Genomic DNA, 13866 nt, shown 5'->3' with positions numbered 1-13866 from the left:
ATGACAGCCATCCCCAACACAAGCCACTCTTGATTTTGGTTTACATGCTTTCAATTTACCTTAATGCTTAATGCAAAGACACCCTCATAAACTCTGAAATTAAATGCGTCAGCACTCTTCAGATATGGCTTGCAGAGACACAGGAAAGTGTCTGCCTTCCATGGAAGTGAGGAAGGCTTCCTGCTCCGAGAACTGATGCACCGTGGGTAGAATGCAGACACGGTGAGTGCAGAGTTCACCATGCAGAGACAGAACAAAGAAATGAGCACAAGAGAAGGCATGAGCAACCAGAGACCAGGGTCAGGCACAGGAGCCCAGGCCACAAGTCAGTAAAGGACTGAACACGGTGGGCCCGGCCAGTCAAGTTCCCTGTCATCTCTGACCCTTATCACTGGGATGACAGCATGACATGATTAAGGTCACTTTATCTACAATATTAAGAGTGCTGGCGGGGCCAGCGCTGAGGCGTAATGGGTAAAGCTGTCGTCACCTGCAGTGCTGGCATCCCATATGGGTGCTGGTTTAAGTCCTGGCTGCTTCAGTTTCAATCCAGCTCCCTGCTAATGCACCCTACTGGCCGGTATCATCGGGAGAGGGGAGCTGAGGGGGAATTCCAGGTCTGGAGCAGAAGGTTTACTTCCAGGTAATCCTAGACCTGCTGAAGCCCACCTGGCCATGATAAATTCCCTAAAGAACAGGGCATCTTGGAGCAATCAAAGGAAGTTCACAAGCTGCCCCTGCCTTGCTCCTTGCTCTGTGCCCTGTAGTAAACACCTACTTTCTACCATCACCTGATGGCAGGACTGGTTTCTGCATGTCGGGCAAGCAATCCAGGGTTTAAGGGTGCTACACCAACACCTCTAACTAGTTTGGGGTGTAACTGGGTAACATGGCTCTAACTTCAGGTTCCAGTCCAGGCTGCTCCACTTTTTTTTTTTTGACTTATTATTTTATTTTTTACTTTTTTGAGAGGCAGAGTTAGACAGTGAGAGAGACAGAAAGGTCTTCCTTCCGTTGGTTCACCCCCTCAAATGGCTGCTGCGGCAGGCGCACTGAACCCATCCCAAGCCAGGAGCCAGGCGCTTCCTCCTGGTCTCCCATGCAGGTGCAGGGCCCAAGCACTTGGGCCATCCTCCACTGCACTCCCGGGCCACAGCAGAGAGCTGGACTGAAAGAAGAGCAACCGGGACAGAATCCGGCACCCCAAGTAGGACTAGAACCCGGAGTGCCAGCATCGCAGGTGGAGGATTATCCTATTGAGCCGTGGCGCCAGCCCAGGCTGTTCCACTTCTGATCCAGCTCTCTGCTAGTGTACCTGAAAAAGCAGGGGAGGATGGTCGAAGGTCTTGGGCCCCTGCAACCACAAGGGAGACCCAGAAAAAGCTCCTGGGTCCTGGCTTCCACCTAGCCCAGTCCAGGCCACTGCACCCATTTGAGGGGAGTTAACCAGCAGATTAAAGACCTCTCTCTCCGTCTCTCCTTCTCCAACTCTGTCTTTCAAATACATAAATAAATCTTAAAAAAAAAATCTGTAACAGAAAATATATATATAAAAAGGTCACATGCAACCTTATACTGTTACTGAAACAATACAGAATGCCAAGTTATGCCTGAAACTTTAATGTATGAAACAAAGAATACTAGGCTGTTGATATGATGGACCTGCAACTGCAGCCTGAACTAAGGGAAGAGCGGGGCCAGCACCGTGGCATAATAGGCTAAGCCTGTGCCTATGGTGCCAGCATCCCATATGGCTGTCACTTCCTGTTTCAGCTGCTCCTCTTTTATCCAGCTCTCTGCTTATGACCTGGGAAAGCAGTGGAAGATGGCCCAAGTCCTTGAGCCCCTGCATCCATGTGGGAAACCTGGAGGAAGCTCCTGGCTCCTGTTTTCAGATCTGCTCAGCTCTGGCTGTTACAGCCATTTGGGGAGTGAACCAGTGGATGGAAGACCTCTCTGTCTCTTCCCTCTCTGTTACTCTGCCTCTCAAATAAATAAATAAAAATTTTCAAATAAAAAAAGATAACAGTATAGGGAATGGGTGATTATAATCAAGTACTATAGAATTATTAGTGTAGAGAAGAAACTAACAAAACTTTAAATTCAACTAGCACCTTGTGATGGACACACTGGAAACCATTATTACTTAGTGGAATAAGCCAGTTCCAAAAAGACAGATATCAAATGATTTCCCTGATCTGAGGTAACTAATAGTACCTAAAATGTAATGTACTGGAGTGAAATGGACATTTTGAGATCTGATGATTGTATGTACAACCCTTGTTACTCTTTTACTTAGTGTAGGGTTAACTATAAGATCATTAAGTAAACTAAAAATATATCTTTGTAAAAATTTAGAGTGGGGTTATGGGCAAAAGGATAAAGAAGCGTGGGAACATGGGTGAAACGGGGGTAGGGGAGAGGTATCACTATGTTCCTAAATCTGTATACATGAAACTTAGACATGAATCTGTATACATGAAACTTAGACATGAATCGGTATACATGTAACTTAGACAATTAAATTAAAAAAATAGCACCTTGTAATTTTCAAGAACTTTAAAACAGCAGCCTTCTGAATAGCAGCACATTTACATCGCCCAGACTTAGGAAACTAATCCATCCCACAACCAACTAGCTTGACTGACACAGATACTGACTCCCGATGTCGAACTACGCTACTTAGCATGCCAGCGCTCAAGTAAGTCCCCTCAAGTTAGCGGAGTCTCAGGAGCACCCCTGTTAAATTCTCTGATCCCCACGATATCCACTGTGAAGAATACAACAGGAGGACCCTCCACATCATAATTACTCAAAGGACAGAACTGGAAGCCAAGGTGGAGACGGCAAGCTCCACCTGGAAGCACGCTGTAACAGGTTCCCAGGCATAAAAATCAACTACACCAAGGTGGGGCAGTTAATTCCAGAAAGCAGCCTTCTGCATAGCATTCCACTGAGTGGCCTAGCCATTGTCATGTTAACGTCAGCTGGCAGAGCAGGGAGGTCTTTCTGGGTTCAGCAAAGAGGTCAGGAGATCCAGAAAACAAAGCTTTCCATCACACCATTCACATTTCGAACTCAAAGTCCCTTGGACAGGGCTGTTTCTTTCCCCATTTTGTCCAGCCTAATAGTAAGTTGTAAGGGTACTCGGCATTTGGTTTGTTCAGCTTCCATTAAATACACTCAGGATAAAGAGCTTTCTCTCCTCCCCAGCCATTCCTTTCACTTTCTAAACTCACCCATCAACTCTGATAGCAAGCCACAGCTAGTGAAGGAAAAAAAAAAAAAAAAAAGCCACATTTAAGTTCTGGGTCCCCTGCCATCCATGGGGAGACTTGGATGGATTTATGAGCTCCTGGCTTTGGCCTGGCCCAGCTCAAGGGCCATTTGCCGAGTGAAGGAACAGATAGACGATCTCTGTCTCTCCCTCTACCACTCTGTTGCTCAAATAATTCTCTAAAAATAAAATATTAGATAATTTACAATTAATGCATGTTACTGACCCCTCCTGAGAAACGTGCTGTATGAAAAGGAGCACCTCTAGGATGTTCATGACTATGAAGCCCATAGAACTGGCACAGAGTGTATGCTAAACATTCAGCAGGAAGGGGCTGGTGTTAGGGCCTAGTGGGTTAAGCTGCCTCCTGCATCCTACATGGGGCAGGTTTGTGTCCTGGCTGTTCCACTTCCCATCCAGCTCCCTGCTAACTGTCCAAGTGCTTGGGCCCATTACCCATGTGGGAGATCTGGAAGAAGCTCCTGGCTCCCGATTTTGGTGAGGGCCAACCCTGGCTGTTGGGGCCATCTGGGGAGTAAACCAGGGGATGGAAGATCTCTCCCTGTAATTCTTTCAAATAAATAAATAGATCTTTAAATAAATAAATAAAAACATGTCAATATTGAAAAGATGTTCCCTCTACATAAATGACTCTCATCTCCATTTCCATCTCACCTCCTTCCAGAAGCAGTGCTCAGACACCCCCAACTCAGCAGCTCTTCAGGATCTCAGGTCACTCTGTCCCCTGTCCTCAGTTTTGGTCAATGATAACAACAGGTACTCAAAGGCCCAACTTGGAAATCTCTGTCATTAAAAAATCCCACACTTTCCACCTTTGTTTACTAAATCCAGTTATTTCTACCGCCTCCATAACACACTTCTTTGTTCACACTGTAGCTTATCCCCTGCACTTGCAACAGCAAGACAGCTCCCTGCCTTCTGGTGGCACTTTACCCACCCCGTCCCCAGGGCAGACAACAGCCGGCATCCATTCCACTAAGAGACTGCTGAAGAACTCCCACATTCCCCACAGCCTCACTGGGCTGTTGCTTTGAACTTCAACCCCAACAACCCCAACCCCTTCTCCAGTATCAAACCACTCACCTTCTCAAAGTGTGCGACTGATTCTCAACACCCAGTGTCAGCACAAACCTCCCTCTCCCTGGAACACCTGTCTTCTCCTTTCCACTCTTCAAGACCACATGGCAGCTCTTAAGATTCTCCAGTTCTTCCATCTTGAACCCCTCAAAACACTCTATTATGGCCGACTATATTATACCAGATTCTGTTGACTCGTCCCCTTTCCCAACCTCCTAAAATGAATTCCACCACGAAGCAAACTAAGCTGCTTGGGCTTAACAGAGTAAAAGTAGTTATTAAATACTGGCCACATATATACAACCGTGTGGGGTGGGGAGTGTTACTGTGGCACAGTAGGTAAAACTGCTGTCTGCAGCACTGCCAGCCCCTGTGAGTGGCAGTCCAAGCCCCGGCTGCCCCACTGGATCCAGCTCCCTACTAAGGCACCTGGGAAAGCAGTGGCAGATGGCCCAAATCCTTGGGCCCGTACCGATGTGGCCGACTTGGATGAGGCTCCTGGCTTCGGCCTGGTCCAGACCTGGCTATTGCAGCCGGCTGGGGAACGAACTAGTGGATGGAAGATCTGTCTCTCCCTCCCTCCAATTCTGATTTTCAAACAAATCAATAAATACAGACTGTTCACCTGACCACTTTTCTGTAGGAGTTTGTACCTATCATTCATAAAACTTCTCACAACACTGGAAGCACGTCACTTTTACGCAAATGGTACCTGGACAATCTCTTAGCTCCAGCATGCAGGAGTGGGAAAATACTCTTCTGCCAAGGGCCTCTGGACATTCCTAACATTCACGGGCCACATCAAATAGTCAACTTAAAAACTGGCTTGCTACAGTCTTGCTGAATTTGGCGTCTCACTTGCCAAATACGTGGCCCACAAGCCCAACATTCTGCACTCCTGAAAGCAATTCTTATTCCTGGCTGCACATGAGAATCATGTAAGGAGCTTTATAAAATACCACCACCGAGGCCCTACCCACTGAAATTCCTCAACAATCGGCACAGGGTGGGATCCTGACACCTTTTAAAAATCTTAAACTCATCTCAAGCAAGATCAATTGATCTAAAAAGTAGGCTGGGAGCCAGCACTGTTACGTTGCAGACTGCAACACTGGCATGTCATATGAGCTGTGAGCATGGTTTGAGTCCTGGCTGTTCCTCTGCAGATCCAGCTCCCTGCTAATGTGCCCAAGAAAGCAGAAGATGGCCAAAATGCCTGGGTTCCTAGCACCCCCAAGGGAGACCTGCATGCAATTCCAACCCTAGCTGTTGTGGCCCGGGAGTGCAGTGGAGGATGGCCCAAGTGCTTAGGCCCTGCACCCACATTGGGAGACCAGGAGAAGCACCTGGCTCCTGGCTTCAGATCAGCGCCATGCGCCTGCCGCAGAGGCCATTGAGGTGTTAACCAACGGAAAAAAGGAAGACCTTTCTCTCTCACTCTCCACTCTGCCTGTCAAAAAAACAAAAAACAAAACAAAAAAAACTCCCTCCCTCTGCCTTTCCTTCTCTCTCTGTGTAACTCCTTCAAATAAATAAGTAAATCTTAAAAAAAAAAAAAAAAAGAACTATGGGGCACTTTATTTAGTGGAAAATGTTTACAGTTCCAGCCAAGTAAATCAAAAATTTGAGTACAGTCTGCATATTTGGGGAAAACATTAGCATGGATATGAAATTAAAAGGTCAAAACACAGCTAACACCTGTTAGAATTCAGCATTGTTCTGAGCTCAGTGAGAGAACAACATACGCAGTGGTGTTAAGAAAGCTAAGAAAACGTTAACAGAATCTTCCAGGTGTGGATGGATGGTAGTGAACACCAAGATCCAAGAAAAGCCAAAGGCAAGGAGGAGGACATGAAGTGTGTGACAAAGCAGATGGGCCTGGGTAATATTAACACAGGGGCTTGAGCACTCAACGCCTCTCCAGTGAGCAAGAACTCAACTCAGGCAATAGACTTTCAAAACACTGAAACTCTTTACCCATCCAACAGCAAAGGAGGAGATAGTATCTCTCACTTTGTAGATTAAAACAGTGCCTCTGAAAGCTTACATTCCAGAGTCTACTGATGCCTGCACAACTTTGAAGACCCAACCCCCATCATTATTAAAAGGCGCAAGAACACTGAGTTTCAAGGGCATTAAGTGGCACCAAAAAAAAAAAAAAAAAAAGCTAGGTGAGCTCCTTGTAGGCTTTTGAAATAAGATGAGGCAGAAAAGCACCATTTCATATAAACCTGGCAGTACCCAAGATGGATTCGAGGAGAAGGGGCTGGAGGGGCAGTGAGTGCTTCCACAGTGTCCCACATAACTCAGCATTTTTAAAGGAGACCTGAACGCTCTGCAACACTTGTCAATGCTGTAAGGAGACTGGTTTTCCAGCTTCCTGCTAATGCGCACCAGAGGAAGCAGCAGATAACGGCTCAAGTACTTGGGACCCTGCCACCCAAGCAGGAGACCCAGACTGCGTTTGTGGCTCCTGGCTTCGGCCTGGCCCAGCCTCGGCTGTTGCAGACATTTGGGGAGTGAACCAGCAGGTGGAAGATCTGTCTCTGTCTCTCCGTCTCTCTGCCTTTCAAATAAAATGAAAATAAAAACATTTAAAATAGTATTTATTAGATTATTGACTATCCACTGTCAATGATCAACTGAAATTACATAAGTAGACAAAAATGCCCAATGTTTGCTTACGTATATTTACAAACTGATCTTATTTCACATCTGCTCTTAACTGGCCAGCTTCCCCTGAATGTTTTCCTCCATTTCATTCCCCCAAAAATCACTCAAATAATTGTCTATGCCTATTCATAATGAGAACTGATCAAGAGTCCTAATAATTTATTAATCCTAATAACACCCGAATTCCCAATCCTCCACAAACCTATCATATCACCTAATCCTGTTCATGCAAATCTCCCCACACTGGCCCAAAGGCCCACACCCTACCCTGGAGTTGTTTCCTTCCCAACAGGAATACCTCTTTCTATTCTTATTCAACCTTGGCTTCCCCTCAAGGATTCTGCCTCCTCCCAAAACGTACTGTTCTCCACAAAGTCCAATATCCCAACACGGCCTGATAAGCACAGGTGACTTGTGTTTGGTTACTTTTTTAAAAATTGTGCTCAAGGGGCTGGTGCTGTGGTGTAGCGGGTAAAGCCGCTGCCTGCCCTGCCGGCATCCCACATGGGTGCCGGCTGGAGTCCCGGCTGTTCCTCTTCGATCCAGCTCTCTGCTATGACGTGGGAAAGTAATAGAAGATGGCCCAAGTCCTCGGGGTCCCTGCCACTGCGTGAGAGATCGCAAAGAAGCTCCTAGCTCTGGTTCCTGATCGGGCAGCTTCGCCCACTGCAGCCATTTGGGGAGTAAACCAGCTGATGGAAGACCTCTCTCTCTCTCTCTGCAACTCCGCCTTTAAAATAAATAAATAACTGTGCTCAAAATTCCCAAACTTTTTATATTTAACATTTTAAAACTATTAGGTATCACTTAAAGATTCTGTGTTCAGGCCAGCGTCGCTTTTCACCAGGCTAATCCTCCGCCTAGCGGCGCCGGCACACCGGGTTCTAGTCCCGGTCGGGGCGCCGGATTCTGTCCCGGCTGCCCCTCTTCTAGGCCAGCTCTCTGCTGTGGCCCGGGTGTGCAGTGGAGGATGGCCCAAGTGCTTGGGCCCTGCACCCCATGGGAGACCAGAATAAGTACCTGGCTCCTGGCTTCGATCAGCGCGGTGCGCCGGCCGCGGCAGCCATTGGAGGATGAACCAACGGCAAAGGAAGACCTTTCTCTTTATCTCACTGTCCACTCTGCCTGTCAAAAAAAAAAAAGATCTCTATGTTCAGCTTTAATAAAACAACGCTGTTCCGACTTGACACTGGTATCATACTCTCAGGAATCCAGAATGGGCTGCGGTGGAGTAGCACTGACTTCTACCCCAGGTTCTCACACATTAATGTTAACTACCTGCTCTCTGAGAGCAAAGCTTCATCACCTGCGATTATTCTGGGGCCACCTGTTTCCTGACACCAAGTGGATACAATAGCTACAATGGTAAACAAGGCAAAGCCGCCCTTCCCCCAGCGGACTTGGGAGGGAAGCGAGGAGACCAGCTATTCTGATGCGCAGGACTGGAAAGCCGGGAGCTCCGAGCACGTGGCAAAGCCACCGAACTGCATCTGCTACGCCAAGTTCGGGATTGGCCTCTAACAAGGCCACAGCTAACCTCAGATCTTCGGCATGCCTAAGAGTTATCCACAAAGACGCAGGCAGGGACAGGGAGATCCAGTGCTCCCGAGAGAAAAAGGCGCCTTGTAGCAAAGAGAAGGTGCTGAGGCTATCTGGTTGGCTATGGCTGAATCCAAGCCCAACCTTAGAAGCAGGTGTCACAGAAAGCGCCCAATGGAAAAGCCGCGCACTAGCTAAGATCAACAGCTGAACGCATCTTCTTGTTTAGCTGAGAGCCGGGGCGTCCAGCGGGTCAGCGGCGGGTGCAGGCGCAGCAGCCAGGGTCCGAACCCAGGGAGAGGGAGCCCCAAACCGCAAGGGAACCGGAGAGTTCCGAGGCCAGCGAGGACCACAGGCGCCGCAGCGCGAGCCCGGCCGCAGCCGGTGCACGCGGGCGCACTCAGGCGCCTCCGCCTGCACAAGGCCCGGCTTCGGCCCGGATGGGCTGCGCGGGCTCCCGGCTGCTGGCGGTGTTAAGCACAGCACCAGAGACAAAACGCATTTTGTTTCCTGATCTCGGAGAAGCAGCAGGGCGAGCCCGAGGTGGGTTCAGAGGAGGGCACGGGCGCCAGAAGTTCCCAACGACGCGGGAGCTGAGGCGACTCGGAACCCAGCTCGTCCCAGCTGCCGCGTGGCAAGACGAGCCCGCCGCGCAGTGCCTGACGCGGAACACACGCCTGCCTGCCTGCCTGCCTGCCTGCCCGCCCTCGGGTCCCGAAACGGCCCGCGCAGGACCCCTTGGAAGAGAAGCGAGCCTGGCTCCGACCCAGCACGCTGTGCCCGAACTCCACGGCGTCCCTCTCCACCCTCCACTTCAAGGCGCAGAACTGTGGCACGGCGCCAGCCCGAGTCTCCAGGGTCCGCAGGGAAGGGCCCGCCCTGGGTCGACGTCCCGCACGCCCGCCCCAACAACTCCCGCCAAGCGAAAAGCGCTCACCGACTCGGCCGCGGGAAACCAGGAACGCACCCGTCCGCCCGCCGCCGCCGTCTGCCAGGCACTTCCGGCGCGCGCCGTGACGTCAGGAGGCGCGCCGCCGCCGAGGCCCGCGGCCGCGCGGGTCTGTTTGTCGGCGCCTGCTCCTGCCCGGCACCCGCCATGCCCGGGTCTCGGCAGAGCTGCGGCGGGAGTCGAGGGTGAGCGGGCCGGGCCGGGGGCTCGCGCGCCGCCGCCCCGTCTGGAGGTAAACGCCCCTGAGCCGCGGCCTTTCCCGGCGGCCACAGCGGCTACCCCTCTCCGCCCCTCTTCCGGGAGCTCGGCCTGGCCTGCGCTCGCCGTCCCCGGGCCGGCCGGGCGGCCGAGGCGAGCCGGCGTCCCAGGCGCTCCCGGTAGTCCCCACGGCGCCGAGCCGCGCCCGGCTGTCCCGCGCCTCTCGTGGCGGTCGGTTGCCGGGGGTCAGGTTCGCTGCCCCGGCTCTGGAGATCTGAAATTGGCAGAGTGCGGGCGCTTGTTTACGCGGGCGATTTGGGCGTGAAAATTAATACTACGCATGTTTGAGAGCATCAGGTGTTTCTGAATGTCAGGGGAATAATAAGTAATGGAATTAAAAGTTTACTTGGATGCAGCCGTGCGGTTCTTTCATAATACGCATTTTCCATTAACTTTGGGACGATCCCGCCCGCGCATGGATGGCAAAGTTTTTGCACCCGAAAGCAGCTTATTTTTTAATTCTGGTTTCCAAGGGTCGGGATCCCTTCAAAGCACTGAACCAACTCATAAGATAAAAATGTATCCGTTCGTAATTTGGTGGTGATAACTTAAGATGAGAGATTCTAAAGGGTTTTACTTGATCAAAATATGAGGCCAGAATTTCTTAACACCACTCCAGAGAAGGATTGAAATCACAAAGAAAAATACCTAACCAGGATGTCAGCTGAAATTCCCGACGTGAAGTTCTTAGCCCCCAGGCTGTTTCTGAGTGGGTGGGCAGGATACTGAACTTAGATATTTAAATGCATTTTCTGCTCTTAGCCTGAGGAGAGCTTAAGAGTAGCAGGAAGGACCGAAATGCTAATGGAGTAATGCAGGAGGAAACCCTCCTTCCCCGAGCTGGTGTCCAGGGTCCTGACTGCCCCAGATGTAGTGCGGTTTTAAGTGCGATGAGCAAGTCCCGGATTCGAATGCTTATTATGACTGCATGTTTTCTTTCTTAGAAATGAGTGGTGGATTGGCCCCCAGTAAAAGCACAGTGTATGTCTCCAACCTGCCCTTCTCCCTGACGAACAACGACCTGTACAGGGTAAGTTTCATGTCAGCATGTTTCTGTCCTGAGTGGTCTGTTGCAGACACGGATGTAGCTTACCCAAGCGGTTCTTTCTGGCAAAATCTTCATGAAGTGCTCCATAATGTACTTGGGCTATTAGTAAAAAGACATATGTTACAGAACACCCCAGAACAGGCTGGAGGAGTGGTCATAGAAACCCCGCCCCTAACTGGGTCTGCTTGCCCAACTTGCACCCAGCAGCTTATTAATTTAAAGTAGGTATTTTTGAAAAGAACAGAGCAAGGAAGCCAGCAGCTGTTGCCTAATGCCTGGCTCCCTAACAGGTTGTGGGCAAGGTTTTTTGAGGTGCAAGTTGGGATTGAGAAGTGTGCGAGTTCGGCTCGCATCCAGCATCTGGTGCGTCTGCAGTGCTCAGTGCCCTCCTGTGAATTGTGACCGCGGTCTTGGAAATTCTGATGCACTCAGCGTGGGCTGTAGTCAGGCTAGGGGCTACTTCCAGGAAAAGAAACTCCTCAAGACCAGACCGGACCAGACATCAAGATGTTATCTTCTCTGCAGGGGCAAAGGATGAGCTGTGTGTCTTGCGTTGAGGAATCCTGTAGGGCCAGCTGCACCACTACCACAGTTCAGTCAGCTGATTTTAGTAAGAGGCAAGGGAACTCTAAGGAAGGTAGGCTGGGTGGCCGGGGTCGGGTGGGATCTAGCAGCAGTGTCCATGGCACTGTAGGGTCGCAGTGTGGCAGCTATTGCAAATACAAGGAAATGGAAGAAGTCATTTCCAAAGAGAACTTAGAATGTTCGTGTACCTCTGCAAAGTGACAAGCTCCTCATAACACAGAACGAACATGCGACTTAGTGAAATGGAAGCAACTTGAATAGGCTGGTTCTTCTCCTTACTTTCTTGGCTTTGAAAGTGCTGGTGGGTGGAGAAAAAAACTGATGGGTCCAACAGATTTGTTTCCTTGTCTCACACTCAGGTTTGGGCAGGTGTGGCAGAAGCTTAACAGTTTGATAAATTTGTTTTCAACTCAGGATAAGGGTGTTTGAGGTGAGGGGGAAATCCCTTCCACCATATTTTTTTTTCTTAATATTGATTTATTTGGAGGCCGGCGCCTCCAAATAAATAGCTCAATAAGCTAATCCTCCGCCTTGCGGCACCGACACACCGGGTTCTAGTCTCGGTCGGGGCACTGGATTCTGTCCCAGTTGCCCCTCTTCCAGGCCAGCTCTCTGCTGTGGCCAGGGAGTGCAGTGGAGGATGGCCCAAGTGCTTGGGCCCTGCACCCGCATGGGAGACCAGGAGAAGCACCTGGCTCCTGGCTTCGGATCAGCGTGGTGCGCTGTCCACAGCACGCTGGCCGCAGCGGCCATTGGAGGGTGAACCAACGGTAAAGGAAGACCTTTCTCTCTGTCTCTCTCTCACTGTCCACTCTGCCTGTCAAAAAAAAAAGAAGGAAAGAAAGAAAGAAAAAAGATAATGATTTATTTGAAAGAGTTATAGAGGCCGAGGCAGAGAGAGAGAAAGACGGGTCTTTCATGCATTCTCTCATTACCCAAATGGCCACAGTGGTACAGGCTGGGCCAGGCCAAAGCCAAGAGCCAGGAGCTTCCGGATGTTCCAAGTGGGTGAGGGGGCCCGAGCACTTGGACCATCCCCAGCTGCTTTCCCAGCAGGCAGCTGATTGGAAGTAGAGCAGCCAGGACTCAAACCAGTGTCCGTATGGGATCCTGACACTATAGGCGGTAGCTTTACCCAATACACCTCAGTGCTAGTCCCTCTACCATATTGTTTCACCTTTTGACCTCATAGAAAACACAATTTCCTGTTGCACCTGCCCTGCAGACAGGCGGTTGAATGGACCTGGAGGAATTGCTACTTTGGGTAGATGTTAGATAGAGATGCTGTATTGGCAATATACAGTACTTGATTAATTAACATACCTTGATTTTCAAAGAACAGGAGGAGATTAACTTGTTTCAAAAGAGAGACTTTTTTTTTTTTTTTTTTTTTTTTTTTGACAGAGTGGATAGTGAGAGAGACAGAAAGAAAGGTCTTCCTTTGCCGTTGGTTCACCCTCCAATGGCCGCTGCACCCCGGGTTCTAGTCCCGGTTGCCCCTCTTGCAGGCCAGCTCTCTGCTATGGCCCGGGAAGGCAGTGGAGGATGGCCCAAGTGCTTGGGCCCTGCACCCACATGGGAGACCAGGAGAAGCACCTGGCTCCTGGCTTCGGATCAGCCCGATGAGCCGGCCGCAGCGGCCATCAGGGGGGTAAACCAACAGTAAAGGTAGACCTTTCTCTCTGTCTCTCTCTCTCACCGTCCACTCTGCCTGTCAAAAATAATAATAATAGTAAATTTTTAAAAAGGCTGTTTTCTAAGAAAGGTGGGGACTAAAAGCATAGATACTGGCTGAAACCTGAGTAATAGCTGAGATTGCTTAGCGGGAGGGTATAGATGTAAAGTCAACAGATGCACCAGCTATAAAGTGGCACCAGCAGAGTAATGACTGGAAGGAGGAGGAGCTGAGGGAAACATATTTTTCCTTATAGAAGGTGTTTTGTTTTGTTTTGTTTTGTGTTTCTGCTTGACAAACAATCTGAGGCCCTGTCTTATTAAACAGTGATTGCTGGATCCCCATAGTGGGCTAAGCCTCCGCCTCTGGTGCGGACATCTCATGGGCGCCAGTTCGTGTCCCAGTTGCTCCTCTTCTAATTCCCATCTGTGCTTATGGCCTGGGAAAGCAGTAAAAGATGGCCCAAGTGCTTGGGCTCCTGCACCCATGTGGGAGACCCAGATGAAGCCCCTGTCCCCTGGCTCCTGGCTTCGGATCGGCTCAGCTCCAGCCCTTGCGGCCATTTGATGAGTGTACCAGCAGACAGAACATCTTTCTCTCTGTCTCTCCTTCTCTCTGTCTATAACTCACCTCTCAAATAAGTAAATAAATTAAAAAAAAAAAAAATCAGGGATTGCTCTCCTTTTCTTCGTGGTGGAGAGCTAGAGACGGTGATGTTCTCCAGGCGCTGGCTGGAGCTGCAGAGGACTGAGAACTCGGGCTGA

The 13866-nt window shown here is 49.9% G+C and overlaps 2 protein-coding genes across 12 annotated transcripts in view; one reads left to right on the top strand and one right to left on the bottom strand.

Annotated features, from left to right (window-relative positions):
- PPHLN1 (periphilin 1) overlaps positions 1-9586 on the bottom strand; it is a 100607-nt gene extending 91021 nt beyond the window's left edge. For 7 of the 9 annotated variants that reach the window (XM_062195082.1, XM_062195085.1, XM_062195087.1 and 4 more), the window contains exons 1-2: positions 9525-9586; positions 6770-6941 (exon numbers count right to left, since the gene is read on the bottom strand). In XM_062195082.1, the coding sequence (XP_062051066.1) occupies positions 6770-6887 (118 nt within the window). In that variant the 5' untranslated portion in view covers positions 6888-6941; positions 9525-9586. The remainder of the gene's footprint in view (positions 1-6769; positions 6942-9524) is intronic. The other 2 variants (XM_062195083.1, XM_062195086.1) reach the window with 2 other exon arrangements.
- A 45-nt stretch (positions 9587-9631) lies between these two features.
- Positions 9632-13866, top strand: part of ZCRB1 (zinc finger CCHC-type and RNA binding motif containing 1) — a 17154-nt gene continuing 12919 nt past the window's right edge. The window contains exons 1-2 of one of the 3 annotated variants that reach the window (XM_062195080.1): positions 9632-9721; positions 10739-10824. In XM_062195080.1, the coding sequence (XP_062051064.1) occupies positions 10741-10824 (84 nt within the window). In that variant the 5' untranslated portion in view covers positions 9632-9721; positions 10739-10740. Of the gene's footprint in view, positions 9769-9990; positions 10092-10738; positions 10825-13866 lie in introns of those variants that run through there. The other 2 variants (XM_062195078.1, XM_062195079.1) reach the window with 2 other exon arrangements.

The sequence above is a fragment of the Lepus europaeus genome, chromosome 6 (assembly GCF_033115175.1).
Source record: "Lepus europaeus isolate LE1 chromosome 6, mLepTim1.pri, whole genome shotgun sequence".
Lineage (NCBI taxonomy): Eukaryota > Metazoa > Chordata > Mammalia > Lagomorpha > Leporidae > Lepus > Lepus europaeus.
The sequence above is the reverse complement of the archived record's forward strand: the minus strand, read 5'-3'. Positions and strand labels throughout refer to the sequence as shown.